This window comes from Clinocottus analis, unplaced genomic scaffold (assembly GCF_023055335.1).
Source record: "Clinocottus analis isolate CAN_PGR_092001 unplaced genomic scaffold, fCliAna1.0.p SCAF_7, whole genome shotgun sequence".
Lineage (NCBI taxonomy): Eukaryota > Metazoa > Chordata > Actinopteri > Perciformes > Cottidae > Clinocottus > Clinocottus analis.
Window position 1 is genome coordinate 20,021,045 of NW_027176229.1, and position 16,420 is coordinate 20,037,464.

General features: G+C 43.6%; 3 protein-coding genes and 1 long non-coding RNA gene across 5 annotated transcripts in view; 2 read left to right on the plus strand and 2 right to left on the minus strand.

Moving 5' to 3' along the window:
• Positions 1 to 3,573, minus strand: part of oxct1a (3-oxoacid CoA transferase 1a) — a 42,563-nt gene extending 38,990 nt beyond the window's left edge. Inside the window, exons 1-3 of the mRNA XM_068604901.1 lie at positions 3,269 to 3,573; positions 2,184 to 2,292; positions 1,449 to 1,539 (exon numbers count right to left, since the gene is read on the minus strand). Coding sequence (XP_068461002.1) covers positions 1,449 to 1,539; positions 2,184 to 2,292; positions 3,269 to 3,373 — 305 coding nt within the window. The 5' untranslated portion in view covers positions 3,374 to 3,573. The remainder of the gene's footprint in view (positions 1 to 1,448; positions 1,540 to 2,183; positions 2,293 to 3,268) is intronic.
• Positions 3,574 to 3,788: 215 nt separating this feature from the next.
• rimoc1 (rab7a interacting mon1-ccz1 complex subunit 1) lies at positions 3,789 to 7,369 on the plus strand. Its single transcript, XM_068604904.1, has 6 exons — positions 3,789 to 3,950; positions 4,975 to 5,084; positions 6,187 to 6,333; positions 6,506 to 6,637; positions 6,816 to 6,930; positions 7,040 to 7,369. Exons 1-6 carry the CDS (start codon positions 3,857 to 3,859, stop codon positions 7,273 to 7,275), a joined length of 834 nt encoding a protein of 277 aa, XP_068461005.1. The 5' UTR covers positions 3,789 to 3,856; the 3' UTR covers positions 7,276 to 7,369.
• Positions 7,370 to 7,506: 137 nt separating this feature from the next.
• fbxo4 (F-box protein 4) lies at positions 7,507 to 11,652 on the plus strand. Its single transcript, XM_068604902.1, has 7 exons — positions 7,507 to 8,454; positions 9,228 to 9,502; positions 9,593 to 9,813; positions 9,984 to 10,059; positions 10,167 to 10,339; positions 10,474 to 10,700; positions 10,803 to 11,652. Exons 1-7 carry the CDS (start codon positions 8,299 to 8,301, stop codon positions 10,893 to 10,895), a joined length of 1,221 nt encoding a protein of 406 aa, XP_068461003.1. The 5' UTR covers positions 7,507 to 8,298; the 3' UTR covers positions 10,896 to 11,652.
• On the minus strand, positions 9,142 to 10,392 carry LOC137805128 (uncharacterized). 2 transcript variants are annotated; one of them, XR_011080204.1, is made up of 3 exons: positions 10,224 to 10,392; positions 9,597 to 9,792; positions 9,142 to 9,440 (listed from the first exon to the last, which is right to left on the minus strand). It is a non-coding gene; the product is annotated as an uncharacterized lncRNA (long non-coding RNA). The 2 variants fall into 2 exon arrangements; XR_011080203.1 differs by having other exon boundaries at positions 9,597 to 9,795.
• Positions 11,653 to 16,420: the final 4,768 nt, after the last annotated feature.

Genomic DNA, 16,420 nt, shown 5'->3' on the forward strand with positions numbered 1-16,420 from the left:
TTTTTTTTAAAAGTTTCTTTAAATTGGTCAAAACATCCAACCATTTAGTTTGGCACTAGCAAGTCACGCACAGTTGTGCATGTCCGTCTACAGCTGAAGAGATGCAATAAAAGTTCTCCAGAAGTATATCAGACCATATGGTAATTGATTTGATAGTGCAATTTGGGAAAGTTCAACAATTACAGTTTGCACCAGCAAATTCTTTTTTGTTTGACACTACTTTTGATGTAAAAAATTGAAGAGGGTTTTTACTTGCAGGCTGTAGTCAGGGGTAAATTTTTTTTTTTTTGCAGAATCCGTCTTTATAATTAAGTAGAACAGATTCCGGTGACTCAGGTTTCAGTGTTGCCATGTGAACAATACAGATAAAAAAAAAAAAAGGTACGTTTACTGTGTAGCTGTAGCGGCACGTTGGGGTTTAATTACGGAGAAAGAGTGCAACATGACAACTGACAAGACCGTTTCCTAGTCGACGAGACAGACATCCACATGGTGCGAAAGAAGATTCTGCTGCACATCAAGGTATGCGATAACAAGACAGCATGCTTGTTAAAGGGCAAAGATGTCAGCTGCTGATTGCCAGAAGGGAAACATCTGAAAGTGTCTCACTGAGAGCAAAGACACACATCATACACAATGTCACCTGACCACTGAAGGAGAGGCAGTCACTGCGACGCCTTTTTCCATGTGCCTGCAAGTCTGATAACATATCAAAAGCTGACTTCGGGGCATCTTTCAAGGTCAACACCGCCGGTTTGAGGATACAGCGACAAGGTCACCGATATCTCTCCAACGTTACTTTAAAAATTAGTCCGTCGAGGAGATGAAGAGACCCACTCGTCCGCGAGTCCAAGCAAGACCGCATTGGGATAATTTATCCAAAACTGGCGAAAGAGTTGAAAGTCGGATTGAGCTTTCTTTCAGTTAAACGCGTACCTTTTAATAAAACATTAATTACACAGGACAGGATACAAGACGCCACTCAAATGTAAACGGGGATAAAAAAAAATAATAATTACGGCTTTTTTTGTGTCAACTTTTTTTTGTCGACTTTTTTCTTGCCTTACTTTTTTTTTGTCATAGCTATAACTTCTTTTTTTTGTCATACTGTCATTTGTCATACTTTTTATGTCATAGCTATGACTTATTTTTTTTGTTGTTTTTCACAATTATGACCTTTTTTGTGGCGGAAATGGGCTTCCATAGGTTGTGATCAGTTGTAACAAACATTGTGTAAAATCAAGATTCAAGACATATTTTTCTGTATAGTCTGCAAGCAATAAGCACAAAAAAGCGTTGTAAAATAGTTGGGAGTTACTTTCGAATGATGGTGGCGATTGCCGTTAAATTAATATCTAAAAATCAAGCTTCGCCATGAAGAATAGCCTGTGTGGTTTGGTTTGCAAGCACATGTTTGCACGCACACGTGCATACCCTCTCACTCTTACCCTGCATTGTTGCTGACGGCCGTGAGACCGTCAACGCCAGTCCGCAGTAAACTGTTGATGAGATTCTCCGGGATGCCACATAATCCAAAGCCTGCGTTGGAACAGGTGAAGAGACAGACAAAGCATAATTAACAGAAAAAAAAGTCAAAGCAGCGGAACGGAACCACTGCAGAACGTGTGGCAATGATTAACTGTGGTAATTCAAGGTGGAACTTTCACAGAGTAGATTAGGAGCGTGGCAGATTTTTCCAGACATTCACACAAATCACACAGAACACACCTTAAAACCGATAACACGGTCAACCTTGAATCAAGCCTCAGGTATGTCTAGCCGTTTGTCAGTTTATGCTGTTTATAATATTACACCGAGTGAGGCAAATTTACGTTTGTCCGGGTTTTTTGGCCCCCAGATAGAGGCGTTACACAACGGAAAATGTTGAACAATGTCACTCCGAACTTGACTATAAATAAGAGCTGTGGAATTTGCGTGCCTCCGTGTGTGGATGGTAATCAACCACCGTGCCAGACAGAGTTCAAGCTCACTTTGCTGTTGAGAGGTCATTCAACACACGTTGTTGAACATCTTTTTGTACTTTATTAGTTAACGAAGATGGCATGCAGTAAAAAAAAAAAAGGAAAAAAGTGAGGTAATTTGCCAGCACTGTCAGTTGAGGCGTTTATGTAAACCACCGTGCAAAAGCAAGAGTCCTTTTGTGAAAGTGTTGTTTATCTTACCTCCCACAAGAATGGTAGCGCCACTTGGGATGTCTTTTACTGCCTCTGTGGGATCCGAGTAGAAGCGTGAACTTCTTTGGTTGGAGGTAGAAAAGTAGCAGCCGCAGGTCTGTGGAAAGCAGATCAAGAAAGAGCTTCGGGAACCAACTATAAGTGTTTATGAATAAGAACATATCAGAATAACAACGCTGTTAATTATTTGTTTTAAACACTGCTAGGTTAAACAAAACTGACAGATGCCTGAGGGCAGCTAATATGTTTGTACAGTTCAAACGGCTGATGGAGTCTATTTCAGTTGAGGAGAGGAAAGATAAGCAAAACCGGCGAGAGCAAATCCTTCAACAAAAGGAGCAAAGCTTGAGGGTTGGCCAACAGCCGAGAGGCCCAACGCAGCAGTTTACTGAGAACTCAAATCATACCTGTGGGTCAGAAACCAATTTTGATTAGAACATTATTCTGCAGCACATTTCATCACTATTATTTTACAGACAGGGCTACAATAGATTGGAACCACTGTTTTGACTAGTATTGGGGGTTGATCCTATAGGATATGCTTTAAGCAATTACATTATAAGTATGTGATAATGTGATTTAACACGCATTCCTTGACCATTCACTAATGTTGCTTTCCTCATTGGGTCAAATTTCAGACATCACGTTATGCAAGCGCGTGTGATAATTTCACACGAGCACACCTTTACGTTTGGACTAAAAAGCTATGCTTTATGTAAAGCTTCGGGTTTGACTAATGCAACTATATATATTAATTGTTTTAAGTCAGTGCACAGATGCAAATTCCCATTATGCATTTCTAAAAGTCAGCTAAAAGTTTGCCATGTGGTGACGAAACTGTGTTGACGTGAATCTGGAGAAGACCTGCCAGGGTTAATCTGTCGCGGTTTAAGGTCAATTCACGATCGAAAAGTTAAACAAAAGCAACAAGCGGAATTACAAAATTAATGAACTTTATTACGAGATGAGGGGAATCATGTAGTCACAATATTACGACCGTGTATTCCTACCACGTCCAACCATCGCGTCTCAACCTTGTTAATTCTAGGACCAATCAACGGAACCGTACCAACCTTGCTCAATTGGAGATTAGCCACATTTAATTTGGTTCTGCGGGGACCTGAGAGGTTTTTGAAGAATACATGCTCCGCTGTGCACAAAGCTCTGAGGGCCGCCATGTTTTTGGAGAGACACGGGCAAAGAGAGAGCGAAAACGAGAGAGGGAGCCGAGGAGCACAGTAATAGCTCCAGCCGACGAGACGACAGATGATGTAGGCTGCTGAAAGGTCGCAGTGTGGCTACTAGCAATGCTAGCTCCCGCACCAAAAACTCAGCGCCACAATGACATTGGCCAGTGCCTCAGTGGGCTGGCCCAGCTCGAGTGAATACAGAGAGGCTCGGCACGCTCATTTACATTTAACCCTTTCAACACCACGCAACTGTGCAGTACTCGGCGAGCTGCACAACGCTACCACTATATACACGTTAATGTTATTTATTTATTTTAAACTCAAGGGTGAAATAAGTTGCGTAGTGCGGAGATAAATAGCCTCCTAGGCGCAGGCGCGCGCGCACACAAACATACTGGTGTCTCTTGGAAACGGGTATGACACTATGAGCACGTGAGTAATCCCTGGCTCACGTGACGCATACTTTTAGTCATGGCCGACGACTACAGGCGACAGGGTTTCGAGTTGGAGAGAAGGATATTTGAGTTAGACATCAAGTGTTCCAGTCTCAGAGCTGAAAAGCAAGGTACAGACAAGACGTTGTTATTTGTTGGGGTCTCGCCATTCTTGGCACCTCGCGTGCGTGCCTTGGGTTACTGTTCAGTTTGTTAGCCAACTAGCAAGCTAGCTAACGTTATCTAAGACTGCTTGCAACTATACCAACAGCTGCTGTAACGGTGAAACGTTGCATGTCGGCAAATAATATTTCGCCTATAGCTAACTAACGGGACGGTAAACCGTTAACTTAGTAACGGTTACTTGCTGACCGGTTGTTATTGTACATCCGGGTGTCCCGTGTTAACGGCTAGCGTAAATTTGCTAACGTTAGCTTAAAAATGCATTATTGTTGACAAACGTTTTACGTTAGCTGGTCATGAAACAGGATTCCCCGTCAAAGTAAATACAATAGGGACGAAAGTTAGAAGTAAAGTTACCATGACGTTTTGTTTGATTTGACCTGTTATCTTAGTCATTATACATGTAAACATTGTCAAACGAGAGAAAATGTTAGTTCACGTTTCATGTTATGATTGTATGAATTCACTATGTTGGTAAATAGTTACATTGCCTTTAACGTTAAAGTTAAAACTCTGAACAGTACTCAAATATGTGTATAATTGGAGATTATTTTTACTTGAGTGAACCTTTAATTGGTTACATGTTAGTATGTTAACTTAGTAACGGTTACTTGCTAACTGATTGTTATTGTACACCCGGGTGTCCCGAGTTAACGCCTAGCTTACGTTTGCTAACGTTAGCTTGAACATGCATTATTGTTGATGAACGTTTTACGTTAGCTGGTCATGAAAGTAAATACAATAGGGACGAGAGTTATAACTAAAGTTACCATTACGTTATTTTGTCTTAGTCGTAAACACTATCAAACGCGAGAAAATGTTAGTTCACATGTTATGATTGTATGAATTAACTAGGTTAGCAAATAGTCCATTGGCTTCAACTTTGAAGTTAAAACTCTTAACAGTACTAAAAAATGTGTAACATTGGAGACTATTTTACTTGTTTTATGTTAATATGTCGTTCTTCCATAGATGATGACTATTTACAGAATGCGTCTGCCATACTAGACAAGTTGAAAAGCTATTACAGACAAGGAGGGGAAAGTAGCAACCTCTCCAAGGTGCTTCAGGATTACACACAGGTACTTCATTACACTTCATTAGTGTTTAATATCTGACTGTTTTCCCCAGAATCATCATAAAATAGTGGGGAAATGCCATCTCAAATTCCCTGAACTCGAGGTGATCTTCAGGTTGTGATGTTTATTTGTCATAAAGTGCAAAACTTAACGGTATTTAGTCATGCTTAATTTCCTTAAACAGGAAAAACCATCCTCAAATTTCAGAAGGCAGGAACACCAAATCCTTGCCAAAATAAATGTCTAGTTATTTTACCCCTATAAATTTCCAACCTGCGATCAAGTTACTTAACTGTGTACCAAGAGATGCTTAGATTGAGGAAGATTAAAACTAAGTGTGTGCTGAAGTCAGAGGTTAGTTGTAGATCGATACAGTTGTCTTGTTGATGTGACGTAATCCAAACCCTGACTGAAAAGGCTCAATAAGGTTTTTAGTATCAAAGTGCCAGTATTCAAGAAACTCGTTGCTACTGAATACTTAATACATTAGAATTTAGATGTTTGTTGTGACCCTTGTAGCTCCAGAGTCAATATATTTGTATTGCCATATGCACAGGTTACAGACAGTTACTCTGTACAATGAAAAGCTTATTTTTCTAGGTCCTCCGTACACACATAATTACAATAAACTTAAAGTAAAAAAAAATTGGAACTAGAAATAAGAATTTTAAAAAAAAAATCCTTTAAATGCTATTAGCATTTAAAGCATTTAAATGCTTGTAGCTCCAGAGTCAATATATTTGTATTGCCATATGCACAGTTAACAGACAGTTACTCTGTACAATGAAAAGCTTATTTTTTTAGGTCCTCCGTACACACATAATTACAATAAACTTAAAGTTAAAAAAAAATTGGAACTAGAAATAAGAATTTAAAAAAAAATCCTTTAACTGCTATTAGTGTAAGAAAATATGTAAAATAAAGCACTTGGGTTTGATTTGGAGAAGAGGCTACAGTTGTGGCGCCCACTTTCTGTTCAACAGTAATTTATTTTGCTTCTGATGACTTAAACAGTTTTTTGTAATTGTGAAACTTGTTGAATAGTTTTCTTGAACATTGTATTACATTTCAAGTCTGAGTATACATTTGTTTTTAAATCATTTAGGTGATCCTGGACATCACATTTTATGAAGAGAATAAACTGGTGGACCAGGAGTTCCCTGAGGACTGCTCACCTTTTAAAATACAGCAGCTGCTGCAAGACCTGACTGAGCCTGAAGTTTTGGCAGGGAGGCTAGCACCAGCACAAGAAGTGTGTAAATATGTGTGTTTCAAGATGTGTGCATGTTCCACACAGTTTTTTAGAGTATTTTCAGTAATGTTTATTCCTCGATAATGTTCATAGTTTTGCACACAAAAAAGCAATAGCACACAATTACCTTTATGTCATTGTCTAACTAAGTACTATTTATGTCTTTTAATAGGTGCAGTCTATGTTGGGTCTTGAGCTGTTAGAATGCCTCTATTGGAGACGTGGAGCTCTACTGTACATGTACTGCCACACCCTTCATCAACGAAAACAGTGGATTAAGAAAAACAAGGACACATTCCTAAAGGTGTGAAGAGATCAAAGTAGATTCAGACAATTGTATTTGTGAACAGAGGCATGGGATGAGTCTGCCAGATAGATTTACTTTGTTTAGGTGAAAACACAAGTTTAGTATCTTATGTTTTTTTGTTGGCATATGCTGAGATTAGTTCTAATGCTCATCCGACTCTGATATTTCAATCTAGTGTATTCAGGAAGGAGTGCGCTACCTAATGCGGATGCTGCAGGTGAGAAACTCTGTGAAGCTCAACGATGGTGTGGTGCTCCATGACACTGCTACAGCAGGCTTCCTATCTGAAGGTAAATATGTCATTAATTATCTATGAATAATACAAACTGTTCATTCAAGTTTTGGTCAATTCGTCATGTGGGCTGTTTGATCATAATCACTACTTATAATTTTGGACAGGTATCTTCTCAGACACACACCTGTTGACGATGATGTACATCGGGGAAATGTGTTTCTGGGCAGTCAAGTACGAGGACTGCAGTGCTGACACCTTGGATCGCAAAGAAGATCGCCTCCAGTTTCGGGACATTGGCACACAGATCCTGAACAAATACGTGCTTGCCTGTGAGGGCCCTCTGCAGGGCCAAGGCTGGAACACAGAAAATGCCAAGGAAATCCTTAGTATTTTACAGTGAACACAGCTACCCCTGTGTTGAAGTTGCCCGCAGGCACAGATCTAAGTTCAGTATTCAAATGTGTGTCAACCCCAAATAAAAATGCAATCCATCAGGTGGGGTGTAATGTTGTGGAAGGTGAAGTGGAGACATGGGTAGAAAGTGTATGTGAAGGAAAAAAGAAAAAAAAAAAAGAGTCTTTGAATCAGTGTCTACAGGCAACCTCATCCCATGCCAAACGGCCCAGGCCAAAGCAGGCAGACGAGAGGTTAGAACGGATAAGATTGGTGGTGTAAAACTGGCAGGGGATGCAGCCAAGGTTTTTAAATAACATATTTGCCCTGTTCTGCTGAAAAAGCAGTTATCATCTTGATTCCAGACTGTTGACTGGGGCACTTATTTTGCTCTGAGAATGTGTTATAATAACATTAATATAAATATAAAAAGGTTATTAATAAAATTGACCTTTTTTTCCTTTCTTTTCTTTTTTTTAAAGATTGACGATAATTCAGCTGGAAATGAGACAATGCACAGTAACATTTTATTTATTGTTTTTTTCCGTTTTGTTATGCTTTTTAATATATTATAATTGCATATACATTATATATGTATGTGTGTATAAAAATATACACTAAAGGCAAAAGAAAGGTGTTCAAAAACAATTGACAATGATGTATTCATGACTATTTGAAGTATGTTCAGATTTGTTCATACCAGCTTTGTAATGCGCCACTTGTATTCCCATCTATTGCAAAATTACATTTTTTTTCCTCCACTTCAGTAATCTTGATAGTATAACTATTAATAGAGACTGTGTTGTTTGGACGAAAAATCATTTTTCTGTTTTTTATGTCCTCGTTGACAATAAACACGCGCGTTGTTTTAAGAAAAACACGATTTAGCTGCACGTTATTGAAAGAAGTCCGTACCCACAATGCCCCGCGACAGCCAACAACAAGGAAGTAAAGCGGAGAGATAAGTTGTCACCGCTCACGACGTCGATATTACCGTGACTCGCTCGCTGTTTGCACACATTCGCACATCATGGCAGGAAAGACCCAGCAGCTCCACGAGTCGGTGGTGATCCGCAGCCTCCGGCGGTTCACAGATCGATATTTTCCAAACGGTGGTAAAGTTGTCGAAGACGATTTGACGCCCGCTGTGAGAGAGCCACAACCGGGATTCATGGATAGTTTACCGGTGAGTGCAATTGCCGGACATATCTTTTGCTTGTCTGAATCTATACAGCGTTTCTAGTGTATATGTGAATCTCATACATAAACCCTTATACGCAGGTCATTTACGTTGCCGGACCACGTCATAGCTCAACTTTTACTTCCCACAATGAAACTGGCACGGGTGGTCAGCCTCTGGTAATGTGTCCTTCCACCATTGCCACTCAAATTTGAAAGTTTTTTTCCCCCCTCCATACTTCTATAACACAATTGTGCTCTACTTAACAATCCCGGGGTCGTGATGTCAAAGCAAGCGACTAATATGACTAATTGGAAATGGCCCCATGGGCAGTGTTCAGGCGAGGTCTGTCCAAGGTGGAGCTTTCAATGTCATGACGCGGGTGGAATGAGCCTCATAATGCATCACATTTCAACTGGAAGTCAAATACACTAGATCCGAAAATGAGGAACAAAAGCTGTGTGGACAAGATGTCACATTTACCATACATCAAGAGAAATCGAGTCAAGTTGTCTGTCGCGTGTCTTACTCCATTTGTAGATACTTAATTAGCCCACATTTCGCTGATACTATTTGTGTAGCCAACTCTCACTAAAGTAACTTTTCAAGTGATGTACTTCTCTTATCCCCTTGTGTATTTCCATTTATAACATATTGTCACATGTTCAAGTGGGTTTCCAACGTTTCCTCTCCGTCTCCTAACAAGTTCTTGACCCTCTTTTATTTTACTTTTAGCTTCGTTGAAGTCATCCTATTAAATCCCGTCCTCCCTCTCCAAGGTTGACGTGCAGTTCCTGATCATGACCTTTCTGTCTCCGCCGGATATCTGCGGCCTGGGAGCCACCAGCCGGTACTGGAGGGCCATGGTCCGAGATCCGTTACTGTGGAGGTACTTCCTGCTCAGGGACATGCCACATTGGCCCTCCATTGATCACGTGAGCATGCCCCAACTGGAGTTGTTGGACGCGCCGCTGATCGATGAAGACGAGAGCCTGGACGATAGAGAAGAGTGGGACGTCAAAGACACGGAATCAAAAGTGGACTACATGTCAGAGTAGGTGTCTTTTTATTCTCTCTCTCCCCATGCATCGAGGTCGAAGGTTCGTTTTGACCGAGATTATGACCTCCGTTCGTGTCTCAACAGATACCTGAAAGGCTGCCCGTCCTGCCGACGACAATGGCCTCCCTCGCGGCCGGCATATGAGGCCGTGACCTCTTTCCTCCAGTCTCTCGTGCCCGCGTCGGAGCCGCGCTACGCCATGTTCGGCCCCGGCATGGAGCAGCTGGACGTCTCTTTGGTCACGAGGCTCATGCAAACTCCAGATGTGCTTCCGGTGTCGGGCACTCCTCAAAGACAGATAAACGGTGGGATGATGGTACATGATGTTGTGTGCCGATAATGAAGGATAAACTAGTGAGAGTCACATAAACGTACTTGTGGGTTGTAGGTTTACTTGCCCACCACTAGGTGGCAGCATTGGCCAATCATTGTTATGAGTTTTAGCTGTGAACTGATCCTTGTTTTCCTACTCTAGGTATTGGCTCAGGGATCAGTTACATCTTCAACAACCAACACAAGTTCAACATCCTGACTCTGTACTCGGCCAATCGGTAAGCACTTTGTGTTCGAACACACGTGATCAGTGTTTCTGCGTATTATCGTGAATACGTGCTGCAGGCATTGAACTTTGTGTGTGTGTGTGTGTGTGTGTGTGCAGGGCAGAGAGGGACAAAGCCAGAGTGCAGCAGCAGAGCATCAGCAATAAACTTTTTACCTTGGAATGCACCGATGACTCGGGTTGTCCAGTGTACAGCCCCGCTCCTCAGGTCCAGCAGGTGTGCCAGGTGGTGGACGGTTTCATCTACGTGGCCAACGCCGAGCCCGGGAGAGGTGAGGTCAGACGGCATCGCTGTTTCGTCGCGCTCCCGCTCCTCCTGCTACCAACAATGTCTCATCGCGCGCAGCGTTTTCTGGCTAGCGCCGACCATTTGCTTTAAAAAAAAAAAAACACATGTCATCGGCAGGTGATGGGGAGTCCGAGGCGGCTCAGATTCGGGCCGTGCTGAGCTCTGCCGAGGGTTCAGCGACCAGGCCCCTGCTGGTGCTCTCCTGTGTCTCCAGAGAAGAATCGGAAGAAGTCCGGACAACCCAGCTGCGAACCGTTGCCGGCCGAAACGGGGCCAGGTGTCGAACTCCCTGTGTCGACATCGCAAAGAGACTCGGACTACCCCGGCTGTCGAACCCCTGGATGGCAAGTGTCTGATCAACCGAAGGGCTTTCACTGCATTCACATCAATCCAGTTTGAGGCTTTTTTAAATTTACCTGTATTTGTGTTTCTCTGGTCTTTCTCAGGTGCAGGATACAGTAGCAGAATCCCTGTCGGGTCTTCTGGACGGCGTCTCCTGGCTGTTGCGATGTTCTCGAGTCAAACCCTTTGGGAGCTAGTTATCTAACTTCTGCTGGCCGCCAGATGACTGGAAACCGCTAATTTCATTGCCCCGTCATCCCGACACCAAGGCACGCTTGGGCATTTCCTGAGTAATGTATGCCACGTGTGTGTGTGTGTGTCTCAGGATTGCTTGTCGGGGGTCAATGAACTGGATCAGCGCTGACGGGTGTCAAACTGTTCTTCATCTGGTGAGAACTGAGAGACACTCTGTTCCTTTTTTCAGAGAGAGCTGTATGGAGCAGCGATGGCAGGATGGAAAGGTTCTACGTTTATTAAGGAGCTTCACAATCTCCCCTCAGACTGGGTTTGCTCACTTCAGACTTCATGCAGCAGTTCCAACATATATTTTAGAGACGACGGTACACAGCTGTCTGAGGAGGAGCACTGCAATGTTCAGATCATAAGACTGCGGTGCCAAACCCAAAAACCCCAAATGGAACAACTCACTTTGCCTCAATTTATTCCCACATTACTTTTCACGACACAGGTTCGTGAGCTGCTGGACTAATCGATTCGCCCGCTGCTCAGTTCAACATGGGGATTTTTCAGGATTTGACATGATATTCTTTTAATGTTTCATCCAAAGTTCAAAATGACCTGGGATTTTTACAGTCAGCTTATATAACGTTCAGACAAAATCCACAGTCCTCTGATCCAAGCTTCACTCTCATATACTGTAAAGATGTGGCTTTTAGAGCGAGATTATCAAACAAGCAATTGAATGAATTCACTTTATTATGTTGCCTTTTGAGAATTGGCAAATAGTCTTCTGACTTTAAATATTTGCATCTGTTATTTGTACAAATTGAAGAAAAAAAAATATATATACAATAAATTTGTTATACAAATACTTTCATGATTACAGATTTCTCTTGTGGTGGACGAGTCACACTTTCAGCCCCTTTTAAAACACTGGAAACTTCATTAAATGTCTGGTAAATAACCAGTAAATGTCCGTTGAAGTAATCACCAACTACAAAACTCTTCATGTAGGTCAGATTTTTCTCATCTGCTCTCTTTCCTCCACGTCTTTTCTGCAGTGCAAAATCTCCAGAGCAGGGGAAGGCTGCTTTCCTCTCCTCTGAGGTCAGCCCTGGCATGAAAACTAGAGTCCACATCTGTACGTCAGCGAGCGAGCGAGGGAGAATATTCAGTTGTGGCCTGCAGGGGGCGGGGCTAGCAGCTGTATATCTCAGTGCTTGGTTGCCAAAAGCTTTGCATTGATCAAAAAGAGATATGAAGTGTGAAAATTATAGATATGCCAGTAAGAGAACAGAGGCATTTGGTTCCCCTGTAGATAATCCAGATGCACAGTTGGCCCTCTCACTTATGATGCGTCATAAGTTGTGTTTGTCCCATTTAAAATTACCACTCGATTCATATTCGGTGTCCCCGACGGCGGCGCTCGGATGCGTTAATGGCAGCATGGACGGCATGACAAGATAATGTGCCTCGCTGGTGCTCTTTTGTTCTAGTCCCCTAGGTAACCACAAGTCTTTGGTAAAAGTGTCCACCCCCCCCCACCCCCCCTTCCTCCATTGCTCGCCATCCCCTCCTGGCAGGTCTTCCATCAAAAGGCTCTTTTGTCTCAACAATCACTTTCATAGACATACAGATTTAAAATAGGACCATGATTGCTGCAATTTAGATGCATTAAGCTGAGCCGAATAATGGCGACGCGGAGATTGAATATTTTTTTTTACTTCTTTCCCCCTTGCTGAAATGGTAAGGGAAATTATGGAGAAGTCGGCTGCTGTGTGTACGCGTGTGTGTGTGTGTGTGTGTGTGCATCTGTGTGTTATTGCGAGATCTGACTTTTCCTCTCAACTCATCTGGCTGTTGAACAGGATGTCCATCTCCTAGGTCCTCGCTCCACAGTTATTTATGTCTGTGTGTGTGCTGCGTGGATGAACGCTCTCGCACACACTGTCTTTTAAAGGCAGGTATGCAGAGGGGACGACCGCTCAAGCCTCTGCTTCTACTCCTGATGCAGCCAATGGAGGTGAAGCCCTTCCGCTGTCGGTGTGGATCAACGTGTGACGTTGCACTCTGAATGAATGAGAAGTGAATGAAAATGAGCGGCTTTTTTATTTTTTTTGGTGTGTGAATGCAGCCGACGAGTCAACTCGCCCGTGAAGTTACTGTGGGGGTTTGGCAGCCATGATGTGATGGGTCTCGTTTATTTAGGCTGCAGACTGTGGACCATTAGCACACATCCGTACATAATGGGGACTGAGGTTTCCTGGGGCCCTCCAGCTGCCTCTCGTCTTCCCGAAATCAGAAAGGGGCCACTGGGAAGTGATGTCACGAGGAAGACAGCCCTGCACTGACCCAAAGATGGTTTCCAGAAGTCTGCAACAGTGTGTTGACATTTTTTTTTACTGAAAATGCATGGGAATTACATCTGAAAGGTGCTTTCTGTTGAGTACATTTCATGTAATAAAACGCTTTCCCTGCAGCAGGTGAGGTGGAACACCATTAGAAAACACCTGGACGACATCAATCAGTAACTATTACCGTCATGTGTTCTCTCTGAGGCTGTGGTGGTGCAGAATTGTGTATTCATAAAGCCACGTCAAGGAAAAGATATTGCAGAAGTCGACACAGCCATGTGGGTGGACTGCTTTGAGTCTGATGAAGAGCTGTTGCTGCGTCAATAGTTGCCTGACTTGAAGGACTGAACTCTGCTGAAACCTCTCTCCACGGAGTTCAACGCGGCAGCAACCGTCTCCTCCTCGCTCCGCGGGCATCACATCCTCCTCTCCATCCTCCCTCTATCCTTTCTTCTTCACGTTTTGTCTCATCCCACCCTTTTCACTCTCTCCTCCATTCATTAGAGTTAAGTCCCTGATTTGTATTCCGCGATAACGGCCGAGATTAAAGTAGGCATTGAAAAAAAAAACACACACACACACACAAAAAAACAACAGTATTTGCATGATGCATTCACTGATTAGGCTAAGCGTCCCTCTTAATTGTGTTGTTTTGCACATGGCGGGGCTCTCATGCTGATACTCGGTGGATCTTACTCATCCCATGCAATCTCCACCAATTCGCTTTAATTTCCTCCTCACTTCACCGCGTCCGTCCCACCGACCTCCCGCTGCAATACTCGCAACACTGGATCAGGGTTTCAGAAGCGTTAGTGGTGAATTACGTGTGAATCCCTTTCAATCTGTAAGTAGATCGGCGATGAAGAAGATATGGAACCAGGAGCACGGTGATCCGTCTCTGTATGTGTTGCTGTTATTGTTATTTCTGTGTGTGTGTGTGTGTGTGTGTTCCCCCTGTAGCCATCTCCTCTCTCTCACCCTAATCCAATAGGCAGCAGGGTGCTGACATATAGTTGTGAGTGGCCAGACTTGTGATGTGAGGCTGCACTAAATGCATTACAGGTGACATGAAGGGGATGACACAAAGGGCACTCCTTTATTATGTGGCAAATAAAACAGACAAACATGGAGAGATCCTGCATAGCTATCACAAAAACACATAAAAAATATATATATATCCAAAACTATTACAGGCGTATGGATGGGACTGAAGCATCGGTGCTCAGTCAGGCGGCGCCGAGAAAAAGATAAACGTCTGAGTTATTATATTCCTCCATAAATACACTGGGAGACATATACATTATTACATTAAAGCCGTTGTGTTGTTTTTGTCTGTTCTTTACTCCTCCTGCAGACACCTGTCCTCCTGCCGTTAATACTCACTGACACATGAAATCCGCCGGCAAAAATAGCCCTTGACGAATTCACTGTTTGACTATTATGTGCTAAAAGCTTAAAGCTGTTTAAAGGAACTATCTAACCTTTTTAAAGAAATGAAACTAGTACATAAATACGATCCAGTCACGAAGTCGTCAGGAGGAGCCGTCCGGGCTCAGACTCCCAGACAGGATGTGGAAGTTTGAAAAAAAAAAGTGTTTGTTGAGCGACTGTGGCGTGGGTTGATTCTGGTCTTTTCGTACTCCCTCGCCCCCGGCCTTTAAACGTGCATTATTGGACATGGGTGAATCTGTCGGAGGGCACACGCTCGTCGGGGGTTTGAGCCCCTCCAGCGGCCTCGCCGCCGGCCCTGCAGTGCAGGCTCAGCGGCAGCGGTGTGAGGGCCGGATGCATTGTTCTGTTGTCACGTTCAATACGGCATAAGTGCACATGATCACTCAGGGCCAGACAATCGCAGGAATGAGTATTCCATAACAAAGGAACTAATTCAATGGACGCCCACCTCTCTGCTCCAATCAGGGCTCACCCCCCCCCCCCCCCCCTCCCCGCTGACCAATGCATGTGTATGTCCAGGGGTCATAACACACACACATTGTTTGCAGTGTGGTTTTTTTTCTCTGTTTGGTAATTAATATCACAAAGTGCCCCAGGGCCAGTGAAAGGTCAGCTAATTACAGTAACGACATCATGGCTTGAGTTTACCTTTTGTTTCGAGAAAGAAAGTTTTTTTCTCAAGATGCTAAACAAAACCGGGAAACCGCATTACGTACATTTCAGTTGCGGCTCTTTCCTTCTGTGCAGGTTCAAAAGTTGCAGTTGAGTGCTGTTTGCATTGCGTGGGGGAAGCCTTGTTTGTCTCACAGGGTGGTTTCATGCACACTGCAGCCGGAGGGCTTATAAGGAAAGCTAAGCCGTAACTCGTGGGCCTCGTGGATCTGACAGAAATGGGGGATGAGCCTATAAAAATAAAAAAAGGATGGCTGCGCTCAATGCAGACGTGCCAATTCCATTTATTTTCTCCTCGCGTCACAAATTCTGTGCAACAACAGCAACAACGGTGCATTGATGGAGAGGAAAACTCACCCTTTCCTCAGCCACCAGTATGCGTGTCAGTCCGTCTTTATTTCTATTCCCCCGCTGACGGTGTTGAATGCAATGCCGGTTCCAGCTTATCGCCTTTTCTCTCCACTTGTATGATTAACAGGGTACTAAAGTTCAGAGGACAGCGGTTAAGTTGACTTTATTGGCGGATACATGGCTTCATCGGGTGAAGGTGCAGCTTTATAGCGAGCAGGAAACTGTCATGCAAAATTGAACCCTGGTGCTTTGGTAATTGATTTAGTTTTCCTCATGATAGATATTCTCCTTCAATGGCCAAAAAAGGAAAACTATCACAAGGTTCACGCAGGCAAATACATGCAGCAGTTTAGCAGCAGCAGCAGCAGCAGCAGCAGCAGCAGCAGCAGCAGCAGCAGCAGCAACAGCTGGGCGCATGGGGGCGTTTCTCTCTCACGTGTCGGGGCGGGGCGTCCATGCTAATTGATGGCTCTTGGGACGGGAGGGGAGGGTACGTGTATATCCGGACAGCTGAAATTCTGGGCGAGCCTCTCGTGGCGTCACTTCTCTCCAGTGGACCCTCCACGTGAGCCCGCACAGGCTCCACTTTACAGACATGCGCAGACACTGGTGAGCTGCGAGTTCTGCTCAGCGTCAGCGCGCGAGGTAACATCTAAGTCACTGTGGTGGGTGAAGTTAAATCCATGTTGTATTATGGCTATTAAGACCAAGCA